Source organism: Protopterus annectens, chromosome 4.part1 (assembly GCF_019279795.1).
Source record: "Protopterus annectens isolate FY-2018-M chromosome 4.part1, PAN1.0, whole genome shotgun sequence".
In the NCBI taxonomy this organism is placed as follows: domain Eukaryota; kingdom Metazoa; phylum Chordata; order Ceratodontiformes; family Protopteridae; genus Protopterus; species Protopterus annectens.
Window position 1 is genome coordinate 36,136,540 of NC_056734.1, and position 17,598 is coordinate 36,154,137.

The following is a 17,598-nucleotide window of genomic DNA, read 5'->3' on the forward strand; positions in this document are numbered from 1 at the left end:
TATTCCCCTTTTTGCTGTCCTTTGTTGCTGGTCTGCCTACACCTTCTTCTGGATCTGGTAGCCTTTCTGAGTGGTTGCTGGTATGGTGAAGTTATGCACTATACTTTGATTTGGTCTGTGTTTAGAAACACTGACTTTGGTACAACCTAGTGTCCCAGAACTGCTGCCAGCCACTACTCTGTAGGACTCTGCTGTTCTTTAACTAGCTCCTAGTTCTTGACAACATTTGCAGTGACTAGTTTGCTCTTTATAAAACCATTGCATATCAGAACTGTTCGCTTTTGGAGATTAGCTTCTATTTGAATTACAATGCATCATCCATAACTCATATAGCTAATTACTTTCCACAAACAAAGCCCTGATTGAAAACATTCCATGCAAACACAGCTCTGATGAATCTCTCTTCCCCAATGAAATTGCTAAAACCTGGAATAGTCTTCCTCCTGACATCAGGCTCCAAACCTGCACTCCCACTTTTAAACACCTTAAATCATACCTTCTCACCAACTGGCTATGTTACTGATGCAGTCCACCTTGAACTCTTATTACATTCCAAGAGTACCCTTTCCTTATTCTTCTTGTTAATTATAAGTCTAATTTCTGTACCCAGCTTAGGCTCTTTTCCTTATGTTCCTAGTGAATACTAATGTGCTAAGGTCACAGACTTTTAATCACTAGCAGTCGGCTGTGTTTTTATCTAATATTTGTTCTGTCCCTAATGTATTCAATAAGTCCTATACAACTATCTTCCTACTTTCACTTGTTTAATCATCTTAAATTTTTTTGTAATCATCTTACTCTGTACTTGTAAATCTTTTAACTTTTTGACAACTATGAATTTGTTTTGACTTTTGCAACCACAACTGTTATTATTAACTACTGTTGATTTTGTACTATGTGAAGCTTTTCTCCCTGGCACTCTGCCTTTATATTCCTAGCCATGCAATCCAACCCAATTATGTACCTAGGTATCATTTTTTTTTTAAGGAGGTGGGTTATGCTAGTTTGGGCATAGGCACTGTCTGCCTCTGTCTATCAGAAAAATGTGAGTTAGATGCAGGGAGAATTTTAAGTTTCCTATCCATTGGTCAATGTTATGCTTAAATTGGGTTGGGGTGAAATCTACTTCACATAGAGCCTGTTCCAGAACATGGAGATCCTCTGACATATTTCTGTCTCACCAACATGCCTTATTTATGTTGCAAGGAACATTTTGTGGAGCTTTTCTCTTCAGGTCTCCACTGAAAAGCAGCCCTGTGCCCATCTATACTTTCCCAGTAAACAAAAACAATAAATAAATAAAATATATAAGTTCACAGATATCCTGCCATTACTGAGAAGGTAAGTGATTTACCATTTTACATAATTGCATTGTATATTAACAATGAATGAGTACTGTGTGTCAATAACACTGTTATTCCTGACTGATTTTCATCCCATGGCCTTTGCCCTCATAATCAAGCCATGCTAACTGTGGGAAAATACAGCATTACCCATACCAAGGCATGGATTATTGTTAATGTTTTTAGAAAAGAATAAAACTGCATGCTTTTTGGACAAAACAATTGTTGTGGAAATCCAGCATTACCCTCAAGAGAAAACTTCACTAAACAGTTTAGCTGTTGTTACAAAGAGCAAAAGCTACAGCTGTGATAGTCTCTATTTTGCTAAGAAGAGAACTGAAAAGCATCTAATAACCAATGGTGGCATTTTATATGCTAAGCATAGAGAATGCAGCATTCATTATGGGATAGTGGAGGCTATTTTTTCATATAATAAAAGGAGTATCATGGGAAAGAGATATAGACAGCAGACAGTCAGCCAAGCAGTCAGGCAAAATAAAAAGAGAAGTCTCTATAGCAACACACGAGGAACAGGTGAGACTTGGGAAATATAATGGTCATCGCTTATGATGAAATCAGATTCCTGACCTCCTCTGGGTTGACAACAAGGGAACCAAAGAGCAGTTTGCAGGGAGCTACAGAAAGCAGTTTAGATGGTGTCCCTGAAATCTGAATAAGGATAGAAGCTCTTGAGAAACGAATGAAACTTACCCATACCTGTGTGGTAAAGGCTACTGTATACCAAAAAAAAGATGGAGAGGACCCGCAGTACAAACCAACAAGCACAAGTTTATTATCCATAAGCGCTTTCTTCCAGACCAAATTCCTGAACTTCTTCGACAATGAATAATCACATTAAACAACTTAAATACAAATTAACGTGTGACATCATTAATCTAAAATAATTAAGGAATTAAATTTAAAAGGCATACACCCCTAAATATACACATATATAAAAAAGAGTATATATGTAAATACAACAATGCATCTAAATATAAAAAAATGTACATAAAAATAACAGGGCAAAAATTATATCTCACTGGCTTTCAACTTTAAAAGGCTCCCCAGGGAACAATAGTCATTCAAACATTGGAATGAAAAGGCATTTGTTTTCAATTGCCATAACAATTCCTTTAATTCCATTTCTAATGTCCATGGTTCTCCCCTTATGCTTTTCTTAACTTGTTCAACTATAGTATAATAGAAAGAATGTCCTGGGCATTCAGCTACATGTTTTGCTAATGCATTATTAATATTTTGTTTACCAATATAGTATTGATGTTCGTAAATATGTTGTTTAAATTGTCTCTCAGTTTTACCAATGTAAAACGATAAACAAGCCGGGGACTGGGCTAAATATATAACGCCTATCATGGAACAATTAAATATATCTATTAACCTATATAATTTCCCATGGACTTTAACTATATTACCCACCATAATGAATTTACATTGGGGGCAAGCTCCACATTTTTTCATCTCTGAGTTGTGTGTGGTTAAAGCAGGTGCATGTTCTAATATTTGTTTAATAGTTTGATCCCTCCTAAAAACTATTCTTGGTGTATGTCCATTATAGTTATAATTATTGGGTCTTCTATTATTACAGCCCAATTCTTAGTAAGAATTCTCATAATTTAATGGGTATCCAGTGAAAATGAAGTAATAAAACTAGTCGCATAAGTAACATGCCCTTCTAATTATGAAATCATTCCTACCAATTTGTTCATCCAAATTATAGTTATCCACCCAAGTCCCCTATTTAGGATGGAGATAAAATAACCAGTAGTTCTCTTCATAGGTACCTCCATAATAAGTTGGTCTATGAGGTCAAAAGGATACCCTCACCTTAAAAACATCTCTTTTAATTTATTGCATTCTTCAATAAACTCAACATCAAGAGATGTCATATGGGTTGCTCTTACTAGTTGTCCCTTTATGACTGCTCTCTTGTGATGGAAAGGGTGAGAGCTTTCAAAATGCAAGAAAGTATTAGTGTAGGAGGGTTTCTGACATTTTAGCTAGATACCTGTTATTTATATAATCTTCTGTAAGCTGGACATCTAGGAAGGCAATAGTATTTTTCTCAAATTGGTATGTAAATTGAAGGAAATCTGTAGTATTGTTGATATATTCAACAAATTTACTAGCAGATTCCTTATCACCCTTCCAAATTAAAAAGTTGCCATCCAGGTATTTAATATACCAGTGAATCTGTTTGAGAAAATAGAATTATTTAAAACAAATTGTTTTTCCCATTGTGCCATCATGATATTAGCAAAACTACCGCCACATGGGTGCCCCCATTTCCACCCCACGTTTCTGTAGGAAATAATGCCTATTGAAGAGGATAAGGTTATTTTTCAATACAATATCCAATGGGGTCCCAATTAGATATATTTCATCATGCTCAGCTCTTTTTGATATTAGAAAGTCAGTGACCCATTCAACCCCTAGTTCCTGTGGTATAACAGTGTACAGGTCTCTGACATCAGTCATCAGGAAGTTGAACTCATTCTGATATCCAAGTTTGTTTATATGCTCTAAAAAGGACCATGAGTCATGACAAATTTGTTTTTCAATGGCTAGGTACTTTTTCAGCTTGCTATCAATGACTTGTACATCCATACCCAATTGACTGTCTTCTGTCTGCTGTTGGCCTAAATGGTGAATTTTCAAGATTTTTGTGTATTTTTGGTGAACCAAAAATCACTGGTATAGATGGGACTACAACATTCAAATAGTCATATAGGTTAATATCAATGGTTGTATCAATGGATAATTCATTTATATGAGCTTTCACTATTCTATAGGCAACATTTACTGTATCAATTGTTACCTTTTCAGAAGATTCATTTTCTGATATGCATAACATCCTGTAGTTATAATCATCCTCATGCATAAACACTAACCCACCTCCCTTGTCTGTTTTCATAACTCTTATTTTCTTCATACGTAACTCAGCCAGCAACTCCAGGTTATTTTCCATTACAAAATTACTACCTATTTGCTTAATTTTATTTGAAAGTGCATCTGTCAAATCCAGTTCACATAATTTTTCAAACTGGCATAAGGTGGAATGAAGGGGTGGGTAAAGGCTATTGGAAATACTAGTGACTATAAGTATAGCTTTTATCTGAAAAACCCTTCACAGCTGAATACTGCAACTTTGAAGCATACCATAGTAGGATTGTTAAGTATGGACTTTAAATTCATATATGTTACTTCCCTTGCTTTGTTGCAAAAAAAAAAGTGATTTTACTTTTATCCCTGTCATCTAAAATCTGGAAAAGCTGTTTCCATATCTGTTTCCATGGATTGTTTTTATGATTATCAGTATTATGGACTGCTATGCAAGCTACACACACAAAGAAGGCTACCACCACAATCATAGAAGAAGAATGCTGATCCTTCATTAAGCCCCACTAACAAAAATGTCTATATTTGTCAGAGGAGCAGCCCCAGCAATTAGAATAATATCATTCGTAAAACAAAGTTAATTTGATTAATACATGTTTATATAAGGGGGGCGGCATCAGTACATGTCAGCAGCTGAGACACTCCAAGGATTCTTGTATTATTTTAAAAACTGCAATTAAATTGCATATTAATAATGTGATACTTTAATCTGTGAATGTCATAACAAAAAATCATGAGTTATCATCATTTCATCCACAGTAGGGCATTAATCTAAATATTATAGCATATCATTATACTATGAACTTACAATTCGATCTATTGAATTATGATTTCTGGAATAAGGGTAAAAAGCTCCTAGATGCATCCACCGCAAGCACAACTCATATGTTGTATCCATGAAAAAGCCACAAATATCTGCTCCAGTCTAAAAAAAAAAAGAGCATAAAATAATTGTATTTTATAAGTGAAAATGTTATGCATTCACAAAAACATTGTATTCTGTTTTAAATGAAGAGATGTACTAAACTTACATATGAAATTCCAAAAAGGCTAAACTCCATCATACCTGTAAAAAATTGAAACACGGATGAATATATTTAGTTTATTTTGATAAGATATTAGAATAATTTAAAATGCATTTATGTACAAAGAAAAGCAAACAGATATTGGTAATTAGACTGTCGGCATTTAAATTGACAAATGTGAGTAGAACATGTCTAATCCTTGTTTTATGACTATGATGAAACACTATGGGAAGTAAAGGTTGTAAACAATTTTTTTTTTCAATTGCTATAGGAAGCATGGTCTCTAAACTTTATTGTAAAAATATCTGCATTCATACTAGTCCATACTCTGAACTGACTTTTCTATTATTCCTTTTACACAAGCATTGTGTAGAAACAATGTGGATATGTACACTGGTAGTACCTGTTACACAGTATCATATGTACACTCGTAGTACCTGTTACATAGTATCATATGTACTCTGGTAGTGCCTGTTACACAGTATCAAGACACCAAGCTCAAAATAAAATGCAGACCAATTCAGCTACTGTCTTTCCTAGCAAACAAAAGCAAGGCTATTGATCACAGCATTGATGGCATTTTAAAATCTAGCATACACTCATTTAGTTGAAATAGATTAACATGAAAGGCAGCCATGTTGCTAGCATTTGGAACTAATAAAACTCATTAAGGGCAGTATGGATATAGGCCCAGTCCAGCACCAGTCTTCTTGAACATGGCTAAGGCAACTGATTGACTATAGCATTCACAGAAACAAAATGACTGACCAAAGTCCCTCTCAGAACATTTCTGTTTAAGAGACATTCTGTTAAACACACCAGAAAGGTATTATATTAATGGCTGGCCATATATATTAGCTTTCATAAGCCAAAACTGCAATGCTTCAAACCCTACCCATAGAGAAATATTATTGCATGATGCCCTAATATCCAAGGTACAAAGTAATCATTTTCCTTCAGCTGTATACCATATTTTGGCTATAATACGTTTTCAGTGTGTTTAACAGAATATTTGCTAAAAGTGTTTTGTCGCACTTGCATGGGTTACCATTGGCAGCATCATATGTGGTACATAACTGCTGACTAGGATGTTCATTCTATTTCGAATGTTTTCAATGCACCTAAAAACTTTGCCAAAATCATTTTCTCTACCACTATTGCTACTAAGGAATTAAGGTGATCCTTAACATTAGTGACATTATCTCAGGGAAAACATTAGATGTGTTTGTAGACTAATGGACACAGGTTACACAGGCACAGACACATGTCTATTAAATTCTATGGACACTTGCCTGAGATTATGTCACCAGAAAAAAACACTAAATTTATTTAGGCTGTGGATTAAGTAAAACATTTATGAAGATGTTTACTGAAAAGGTGGCCAACATAAATACAGATAGACTATGAGAAAATTGCAGCACTTATCTTGTCAGATGCCATGATGCATATCTTCATTAGGTCAAAACACTTTAACTAAAAATTATTTTTATCATGCCTCACAGTGGTATTTCAGGTAGAGGGTACAGTAATGAGGACTTCCTTTGGTTCTATTTATATTATTAATTTCATGGCATTTTTGAAGAATTTATGATTTATGATATAAAGTATGAGAGAGAGAGAGGATGATATGAATGGTGATAAGGAAAGCTGGGAGTAAAAGATGGGGAAGTGTAGGCAGTGGACATATACAGACACAAAATAGTACAGAAAAACATTGTTGGATATGCCAATACTAAATGGATAGATTTGGACTGTATACAGACAAACAGACGCTACTCCAGTGGTAAGTGACAGCAGTGGAAAATGCACAGGGGCATGACTGTGGCATAGTGTAATTGGATATACCTGGCTGTAAGGGCAGACTGCTAGTAGCTGAATGGTATAGATGGATGTCAATATGATCTATCAGATGGTCATTATGGGTTATAAAGATCAGTATAACAGTCAATAACCTTCTTTGCATGCCCAGTAGTTAAGGCTGGCTGGTTGAGTACATCTGTAGTGAGGCCCAGGACACATATGTTTATGATAGCAGAAAGCAGGAAATGGGCCCACAGCCTCATATCTAAGCTACAGGCACATGTGCAAGTGCATGATAAAACACTGACACAGTGCATGCTGCTGTGATACGCAGACAAATGAGAGACACAGCGTAGATGCAGTCCATCATGGTAGCCCATTTAGTATATCCTGGAATTGCCAGAGGCAATAGCCTTTATTAGGAGCACTGCTCTGAATAACTGAATAAAAGTTTAAAATTCCAGTACATAAAAACAGTATGTGTCAAATACCATATCTTTCAAAGTCTTTCCAGCATAAACTCTGCTTCCGACTGTTGGAATATTTCACATTCAAAGATCCAACAAAAAAAAAAAAAAAAAAAAACCTGAAGCAACTGTCATACAAGAACACAGAGAGCAGAACCCTTTACAAACCAACAAAAGCCACTGCAAGTTCTACAGTTATCAACAGACTGTGAGCAATGTAGGTCTATTATAATCTTCTCTCTGTGATACTCCTACTGATTCTTCTGCTGTGCGCACTACTGGACTCCCCCCTTTTTCCTACCATTTACTGTAACAAATATATACATTTTTCCAAAGCTTTGCATGTATTTTATATTCTTATATTTTATTTATCTTGTATATCACATTTCTTTTATATTCTTATATTTTATTCTCCCGTTTATTGTAACAAATATATACAGTTTCCCAAAGCTTTACATTTATTTTATATTCTACTTCCCTGATGCTCTACTAAATCTGCTTTTGAATAAACACAGATAAACAGACACCTTTAGGTACTGACCTGGGCTAGTTGGTTGATTGTTTTTCTCTTCTCAATGATTTATGCAAGTCCTGGTCCATAGCACCCCCCTCCTTTTCTTGTTCTAATAATTCTAGTGTAAGTTTCCTAGCCCTGTCAAACCTGTTCTCTCACAGCTTTCTCCAAGCCCTGGCTCTTAGCTCCCCCCTTCTCTCGGTCTCCTAACATAATCTTATTGTAAGCTTTCCAGCCCTGTCAATCCTGTCTATTCCCTCTCTCTTCTTCTGCACAGCTTACTTATTTCTCCCCGACCTGCGGTGCCATCTTTAAATACTAAAAACCTCTGCCTGACTACACTCTGTTTCTGTCTGTCCTATGGGCATCCCTCAGTAGTTTGCACTTACTGCATGTTCATTCCTAAAGCCCCTGGCATATCTACATTATTTTCCCACTTCTCAGTGGTGCAAAAATAATAAAACCAAACAGAAAGGTAACACTCAAACCAAAACAAAAGGCTGCCCTATTTCTGTAGTTGCTAACTTTCTCACTGATTGTTTTCTGTTTGGTGACTGCTGTTCCTCTCGGAAGGTATAACCCACTCCATTTGCCCTTTGGTCTCACTCCACTCCCCTACCCTGCCACCAAATGTCACCCGCATCCACTACCTGTACTTTTATACATCCCATGACTCCTCCCCACCCAACACCTCTCCATTCACAACACATCTAAGCCAAACCCTACCCACCTGTAGATTTACATCACCCCAAACATCCACCCCTCCTACAATGCTCTATATAGCATCTCCTCCTATAACCCCATTTGCCCTACTAATCTCTCTCTCTTCTCTTACCTATCTCACACTTTTTCCCAACCCTTGTCATATCTCTCGCACGCACTCCACTACATCTTACCATCAACCTCACTTCCCATCCTACTCATCCATCTCACATGAACTCTTTACCTCTAACCCAATCTATTTCTTCAAACCAAAACTGCTCCCAACCCAACCCCCTTCTGTACTACCATCTTAAATGTAGTACCAGAAAATCACTACTCTCACACAACCCAAGCTACCCTTGCCCAACACACTGCCTCACTCTTCTATTCCAGAACATCTCTCTCTCACTAGCCGGTGACATCCACCCCAATCCTGGACCCATCTCTAACATCAATCTCACCAAACTCTCCACTCAGCCCACAAACTCAAAGTCCATTTGCCTTATAATACTTAATGCACAAAGCCTAAAAAACAAAATCCCTAACCTCAATAGCTGACTCTCCTATAACCACCCCTGACATTACTGCTATTTCTGAAACCTGGCTAAAAACCTATATAAAATATAGTGAAATTCTACACCAGGTTTCTAAATAATTCACAATGACAGAGCCCACAAAAAAGGAGGTGGAGTAGCAATAATCTACCCCACCTCCCATAACATAACTCTCTACTCCAATAAAATACCAACCTTTGCCAATGCTGAAATTATAATCTGTTTACTAAAAATGCACAACCACAAGTCCATATGTATCGCTGCCCTCTATATTCCCCCTGGTGATAATATCAAAACTCTTGAAAATATCCTGTCCTGGTTCTCCTCCAATATAAAAAATGAAACCTATATACACAGTGATATGAACATCAACTGGAATACTATTAACTCTGAAGCCCCATCCCACACAATCAACCTGTACAACTTCTCCCAACTAATAGAATCTCCAGCCAGACCAAATAAAGATGGTACTTCTGTTACCATCATTTTCTAGATCCTAACAACTCACCCAAACCTTCTCACCAAAGCTGGAACATTACATGATCCTCTCAGCGATCACCTACCAGACTTTGCCAACCATCTCCCATCTCCACTGCATAAACACCACCACATCCAAACCTGCATCCTCTCCTCTTTCAACCCTCTAACTTTTTCCGAATACTTAAAGCATACTGACTGGTTCCCCTCTAAAACCCATCCTCTAGATGATGCCGTTTCCCATTTTAACCACTCATTCCTAACCGTTCTCAATCAGCAAGCCCTCCCCAAATGAAACGATACCCAATTTGCAAAGTGCCTTCCTTGGCACATATCTGAATCTCAGTCTCCACTAATTAGACCATACACTTTCATTTTCATGTCATTTTATTGCCATTTGTAAACAAACATGCCTGCACTGTTTTCCTTCTTTTTCAGTAGCACTAGCAAGCACTGTGAATCACAACATATCTGTGAGAGGCTCCTTCGTGTACAGAAGTGCACTGTGCATTGCATAAGTTGCCTATGAATACTGACTCTGTCCAGGATGAGGTAACATTGCATTAGAATGAGTGGTAGATTAGTTATGGAAGAAAATTTCTGTGAAAATCAGAAAGGTTTGTAAGGTACTGACTTAAAAGATGTAGAAACATGATCAACTCAGTCTACAATCAGGCAGTATCATCTGAGAAGAGGAACAGTGAAAATTTCCAGTTAAGGCAACTGCAAAAACATAGCCTGGAGCTGTTTGTCAGAATGGAAAAAATACAGATAGCAAAAGAGATCTGGAGAGAAAGCTTCATTGCAGGGCATTTTGTGCAGAAGGAAAGTTTTAGACTAAAGACTGATGTCTTTAGTCTGGAGTATTGACAAAGATTTCAGAATTCTTAACTATCTAAACTAGCTGTCTGAAATAGTATCACATGCATCTCTTTTCTGGAACCCATATTCTTCTCACAACTTTTAATAACTTAACCTGGAACTGACAATAGTTCATTGTAGAAAAGATTGTGTCTTCCTAATATATATATATATATATATATATATATATATATATATATATATATATATAAAATTCTCAAACTCTAATATGGACTCAAAAGGAAATAATATTGAAAATGTACATATATAACATAAAACTCCAACTTCATTTTGCCTTCTTCAAACAAATACACTGCTGTTTTGTAGTTTGCTTTTTTAAATTGAAACATCAGCTTGAAACAAGAAAACAGACATCATGGAGCAGATGCTTGTAACATATTTGTTTAGCTTTGCACTTTTGTAGATTATGCTGGTGTTGTGGTTGTTCAACTGTGCTGTTAATATATATTAGGATATTTAGGGGATGCATTTTAAGTGGTGTGGCCCTCATGTAGATCAATGCATCTGTATCACTTTAACCTTTTCTTGTTTCAGAAGTGGAAAGTTCTATTCTGTTGTTTTAGGAAATATAGTTTAGGTATGCAACTCACTTCTCTTACACAAACCACCTAAACTTGGCTTTGTTGAAAGCTTCCAAGTCCCAAAATGGGAACTATCTTTAATCAAAAACTTTACCAGTTATTATAGGTTTCACTCTGATATCACCATCTTGAACTCAAACACCATCCATTGATGAGGCCTTTGTTCAGTCTTCTTCTTTTCATAGTGATGATGGCCTTACTTCATATTTTTTTGTCTTTCATTTTTTTCCTGGTAAGGGGTTGCCACAGCTGAACTCTGGTCTGCTAATGATTGGCAGTAGAGCAGTAGATTTTTATGAAACGCCGAGATGCCAGCTCGACACCCAACCTTCAAAGAAGGCATGCCCATTTATGCACGCATGTCTTTCAAACAGTACCCAACCACGGGGAGGACATTCAGACTCCACACAGATGGCACTCCCAAGCCACACCGAGAATCGAACAGGAGAATCTCTTGCTGTGAGGTAATAATGCTACTGTCGTCCCACCGCGGCATTATGGCCTTACTTGATATAATAAAGATTTTCATGTTCTTCGACAAGCTGAAGCTTTAATACTACTCAGATGTGCTAAAACATATACAGCAGTCCAGACAAACTTGCAGTCTTGACTTTACCATTATATGGTGTTAACTTATAGTGAACAGCTTATACTAAACTTTACCAAAGCTACTCCATGCTTCACTGATCCCTAAAGAGACTAATCAGACCTTCTAATTTATTATTATAAGTTCCGTCATCATAATCCATCATCCTCAACCCATTCTTCCCTATTTTACATGGAAATAAAATATTATATCAGCAGATGCCACTTTTCTGTATTTAGAACCATTCTCCTATCTTCTCTAGCAGTTATGCCCTCTTGTCTCATGTCTTCCCTCAGGCAATCCATCAACTGATTATTTGTTCATCATTGTCTCTTCTTGCCTTCTTCCTACCTGTCCCAAATCTGCTTATTTAAAATGTTCCCTGCTTGCCTTCACATCTGACTGAACTGTCATAGTCTGTTCTCCCTGGCTTTTATGTAATTGGGGCTTCTTTGGCTTCAGCTCTGATGTCCTCATTTCTTCATCTGTCCCAGTGTGAGCATCCTACCACATGTTTCAGACACTTCACCTACAGCACTCAGGCTTCCTCATTTACTCTGCTGTCACTGCCCTGGTTTCTGTTCCTTACAGTAGCACTGGTCACACCGCTGCTTACAGTAGCACTGGTCACACTGCTGCTTACAGTAGCACTGGTCACACCACTGATTACAGTAGCACTAGTCACACTGCTGCTTACAGTAGCACTGGTCACACCGCTGCTTACAGTAGCACTGGTCACAGCACTGCTTACAGTAGCACTGGTCACACCACTGCTTACAGTAGCACTAGTCACACCGCTGCTTACAGTAGCACTGGTCACACCGCTGCTTACAGTAGCACTGGTCACACCGCTGCTTACAGTAGCACTGGTCACACCGCTGCTTACAGTAGCACTGGTCACTCCACTGCTTACAGTAGCACTGGTCACACCGCTGCTTACAGTAGCACTGGTCACACCACTGCTTACAGTAGCATTGGTCACACTGTTGCTTACAGTAGCACTGGTCACACTGCTGCTTACAGTAGCACTAGTCACACCGCTGCTTTTTTTATCAAATTAATTACACCTTCTTTGTCAGTCTTCTGTCTCGGTCTACCCCTGATACTTTCCATCACTTGGCTGCAACACATTCTCATTCAGATTTCCATTTTCCTTAATTGCACTTCCTAAATACAAGAAGCTATTAACCACTCTACCATGTTCTTTTCTTTCTAAATTTTAAGCTTCTTCTGCTCCAACCCCCCCATTATCTGCCATGCTCACTATCTTCTCTGCACTCAGTTTTATCATCTGCACCTTCAGTTTTACATTCCATTTCTCTATCAGTTGCTGAAGTTCCTCTTGAAAGTTTCCTTGAAGTGCCACATGATATGCATGCAACAATTTTCTTAATTACCCTCTGAACTTATTGCTAATGTAGTCCTTCACCAGAATTAACAGCAATGGATTGGAGATAAGCCTTGGTGTAGATCCACTATCACCAAGAACTCCTCTATCTATCTGAGCACTCTTCTTACATGTGTTATTGGGTGTCTGTACATAGCCTATTGTAATTCTACCAATGTGTTCAGGACTTCTCATCATTTGAAGACTACGCAAATCAGTTTTATTGGTGCATTGTTTTATGGTTTCTCAAAGTCAAAAAATATTCAAATGTTTTTTTTTTTCAAACATCTACAAAATTTTCTCAACTGGTTCACTGCAAATGTCAGGTCAGTTGTACTGCATCCTGATGTGAATCAGAACTTCTGATATCTTATGTTACTTTCTATTACTTTGTCAATCACCATCTCTAGCACTTTCATGCAGTGTGACATATGTTTCATGCTTCTGTACTATCTACACTTCTCAATATGTTCATTGTTGTACACTGGCAATGGAATGCTTATTCTAGGTTCATTTGGAATATACTTTTAGCTCTCTCTCTTTCACTCCATCCCTAACTCTTCAGTACCAATAGGTTCATAGGTTGGTACTAGGCTATCAGCCCTAGGGCCTATACAAGCCTAGCCATAACAATTCCCTGGCTATTTCTTCCCACACTATTTACTTCCCTGGACACCTGTCTAGCAGGGTGACTGACGTGATCCCCGGGATGAATTTCCTTTCTCCCATCCAATCGTCAGGGTTCCTTTTGAAGAGGGCCAAAGAGGCACTCTGCTTGGCATGTATGGGCAATCTATTCCAGGGTCTGGGGAGTCTCTGGGTCAGGAACCTATCTCTCCAGCATGTTTTGTTTATTGTGATGACAAGGTTTAGATCCCTGGAGCGTGTGGCTCTGAGGGATTGGGATTTCCTTAAGTGTAGCATGTCCAACAGCTCTGGGTTTGACATGGCCTTTTATGTTAAGCCTTGTTAAGCCAATATATTTTAACTGGGTCGTCACACATTATCCTTTCAAGAGTCATACTGAAATTAATACTATTAAAACTTTTGCAGAGAAGAAACTCAGAATAAAACAAATGGTAAAAATATTTTCATTCCTAACCCTGAGGCATCACACCTTTAAATAATACTCCATAATGTGTGCATGCTTAGTTCCTCAGTGAACACAGATAACACTGTTATCTTACCTTCCAACAAGCATACTGTCTACCAGTTTCTCAGATATCAGCCCTGCATCTTAGTAAATTTGTTTTAAGCTTTTAAACTGTGGCATCTGCTTTCTTTTAGCTCAAAAGCAAAAATTCAACTCCATCGATTTTTCCCTTAGATCCCTAAGATACCTTCCTGCAATGGTATGCCTTTGGTGTACTTGTACTTAAAAGCTGTTTAGAAAGTGATGCTGCAAGATAGTCAGAAAGATCATACAGTTCTATATGTAAACAAATAAGTAAATAAATAAATAACTACATTCTTTATGGAACATTTTGTGAGTTGGAAAAACTCGTCTGGGCAAACAAATTGACTCAGAAAAAAAAATCAGCAAATAGCCAAAGCCGAAACTAATGATCGTATTACCATTCTCTATTGATCTGGTAGTTTGTCTCTCTATTTTTGATAAATTCATAAATTAATAAATAATATTCTGGCTAAAATTATTCTTACACTTAAAACATAAAACAAAATTATTCTTTCAGTTAGTTTCCTTAATAAAGATGGTATTTTACAAATGGAATAAAAACTGAAAAGGAGTTAGAAACTCTTGTATTATACAGACAATACATACCAATTATAGATTTGGCCAACTGATCCCATGTAGCCTTGTTGTCTCCAAGCCAGTGTCCTAGATATTTCCCACTACTAGGATATGTTGACCGAGTTACTACAACTCCTCTCTGGCCAGTTGTTTCATACAGTGCCCTGGTTTGATAAAAAAAAAAAAAACAATACTGTTAAACTGCAAATACAGATATATGCATCTATAAACTAAATGTTTTCATCTTAGGCGATCAATTAGGATATCAGTCTTAACTCAATGACATAAAGAAAGTACAACAGACACGTCTAAACCATGACTAGATGCTTAATTAAGAACAAGTCTAATATCAATGTGCTTAGCTGCTGAAAGTACATCAGTTGTTAGATGTGCATCCCTATGCATATATGTTCTCTTTCTATAAGTATATAAACAGTTGTGTTACTGTTCATTACAACATGTTAATAATGCTGCCTATGTACGATGTTATAAATTTTTATTACATTGTATCATATGCAACACAGAACATGCTGGATTACTTATTGCGTTGACTGCTTTCTATTCTTGAAATTTTCTGTATTTGAATTACTCTCAGTTGCATAAATGACTGTCATTTCTACTATATCTCTGTAACTCTTCATTTGCATTCTGGGCATGGCTAAAAAGTGTCTTAGGACCAGTCCAGCCACCTGGACATCAAATTTCTTTGGACTGTGTTAAAACATTCATTCATTCATTCATTCTGATTCCGATACAAAGCATCTTAGACCAATCGGAATGTACCCTAAGGGGCAGGAGGAAATATGTACATTCGGTGAGTTTGCCATGAAGTCAGAATAACCCTTTCTGCAGACAAATCACTGGGAATTATTAGCGTGCTGACCAGCCTGTAAAAGCAATCTATGTGGCTTTGGTGACTCCAGTCTGCTGCTCATCAAATTGTTGGTTTAGGTAGGTCATCACATATCACTGTTCACTAAGTATTAGCAGGTTGTCTGTAAGGCAGAAACATCTGGAGAAGTATTTTGAGTCCAACTGACACATTTTTAAACAGGGTAATAAAACTTATATGGGGAGATTTGTTTAGGCAGATATGTACCTTATCTTTGCCATCTGCTTGCAGAATGCATTTGGATTTACTTTACAGCTTTATGAGCAAGCATCTCAGAAGAACTTCACATTTCTCACTTACATCTGGGGATTTGGGATGGGGGGTTATCTAGAGGGTTTTAAACTGATAAACACTGGCTACCTTCTTGCCCAGTGCAAAGGAAATGTTCATTATGTGTCTCTTCAAGCTTGGTTATCCATAGGGGTAATTCCAGAACAGTCTTGCATATCTCATAGGACTTTCTTTGGATAATTATAAAGGTAGTTTGCACTTTAGTCAAATGATGCCCAGTTCTGGTGGTTACAGTCCTTACTGTTATTCTAGTCCTGTTTAGCTAAAGTTGTAATTGACATTTTTTGTAAAGTACATCCGTGGTAGGTACAGCTTAAGCTAACAGTTATCTTGACTACAATTAGTCAGATTTTGCAGGGTCTTTGTGGATTAACACAACCTCATCACAATTCCACCTGAACTCAGTATGTGGGAGAAGGGATTTACTGTCTTTAACCAGTCCTGGCAGAAATAGTACCAGAAAGGTGTTGGGGGCATCTCTGTCCTTCGTTATATTTTTTTACAGTTTATCATTTCAAGTTAGATATTACTCCACCCCCCCTCCTTCCAGTAAGCAGTGCCCAGGTACAGTTTTTTGAAGTGGGCATTTCTATCAAAATTCATTTGTCCTTTCTCAGACTCATAGCTAAATGTCTAGATGATCTAATGGAACAATATTTTGCACAGGACTGGCATGTACCAAGCTGGAAGATTGTTAAATATTCTCCAGAGATTTCAGGCTTTTTTATGGGTGTATGTTTTATTCATTAGTTTGCATGGATTTGCAGAGGTTTTTGCATGGAGGGATTACTTTAGGTGTTGGTTGGTAGGAAAGGGCATCTACATTTATTTATTTATTTATTTATTTTACATTTGTTTGCCATAAATGTCCGACTGGGCCAATGACACATTGGAGGCCTGGGGAGAAAAAACTCCATACAAAAAATGTATATATTTTTTTTGTTTTTAACAATAAAACATTTTTGCAAATGTAGAATATTCACAGAAGAGAGAAAGAAATGTATTATTTATCAATACAAGCATATTTAAGATGATTAGTTAAAACCTACTAGAGATGATTAATAATACATATGTGATACATAAATGGTTCAGAGTAAAAAAAGTAGTAGCAAAGAATATGATACCTATAACAGATTAACTGAAGACTTGAGTTATAGGCAACTTGGGAAGGAAAGAAAAAAATGTTAGCAATGTGGAGGGAATCAGAAAAGGCTATCTATAAAGCTAAGAGTTTAGAAGCTGACAGGCATGTTTTTGATTATTATACATGTACAGTGTAAATGGCATAGAGATCTCATGATAGATAAAACTAATTGCATACTGGGTGTTAAGTACAAAAAGGAAAGGGTGAGGGGGATGCTGGAAGTGTTATGACACGCAGCATTGTGTACAAAAAGAAGAAGCAAAAAAGGAAGAGAGAGGAACTGG

The 17,598-nt window shown here is 37.1% G+C and overlaps 1 protein-coding gene across 1 annotated transcript in view; it reads right to left on the bottom strand.

Moving 5' to 3' along the window:
- LOC122801170 (maltase-glucoamylase, intestinal-like) overlaps positions 1–17,598 on the bottom strand; it is a 516,102-nt gene that overhangs the window by 74,117 nt on the left and 424,387 nt on the right. Inside the window, exons 38-40 of the mRNA XM_044070733.1 lie at positions 15,018–15,151; positions 5,291–5,325; positions 5,068–5,184 (exon numbers count right to left, since the gene is read on the bottom strand). Coding sequence (XP_043926668.1) covers positions 5,068–5,184; positions 5,291–5,325; positions 15,018–15,151 — 286 coding nt within the window. The remainder of the gene's footprint in view (positions 1–5,067; positions 5,185–5,290; positions 5,326–15,017; positions 15,152–17,598) is intronic.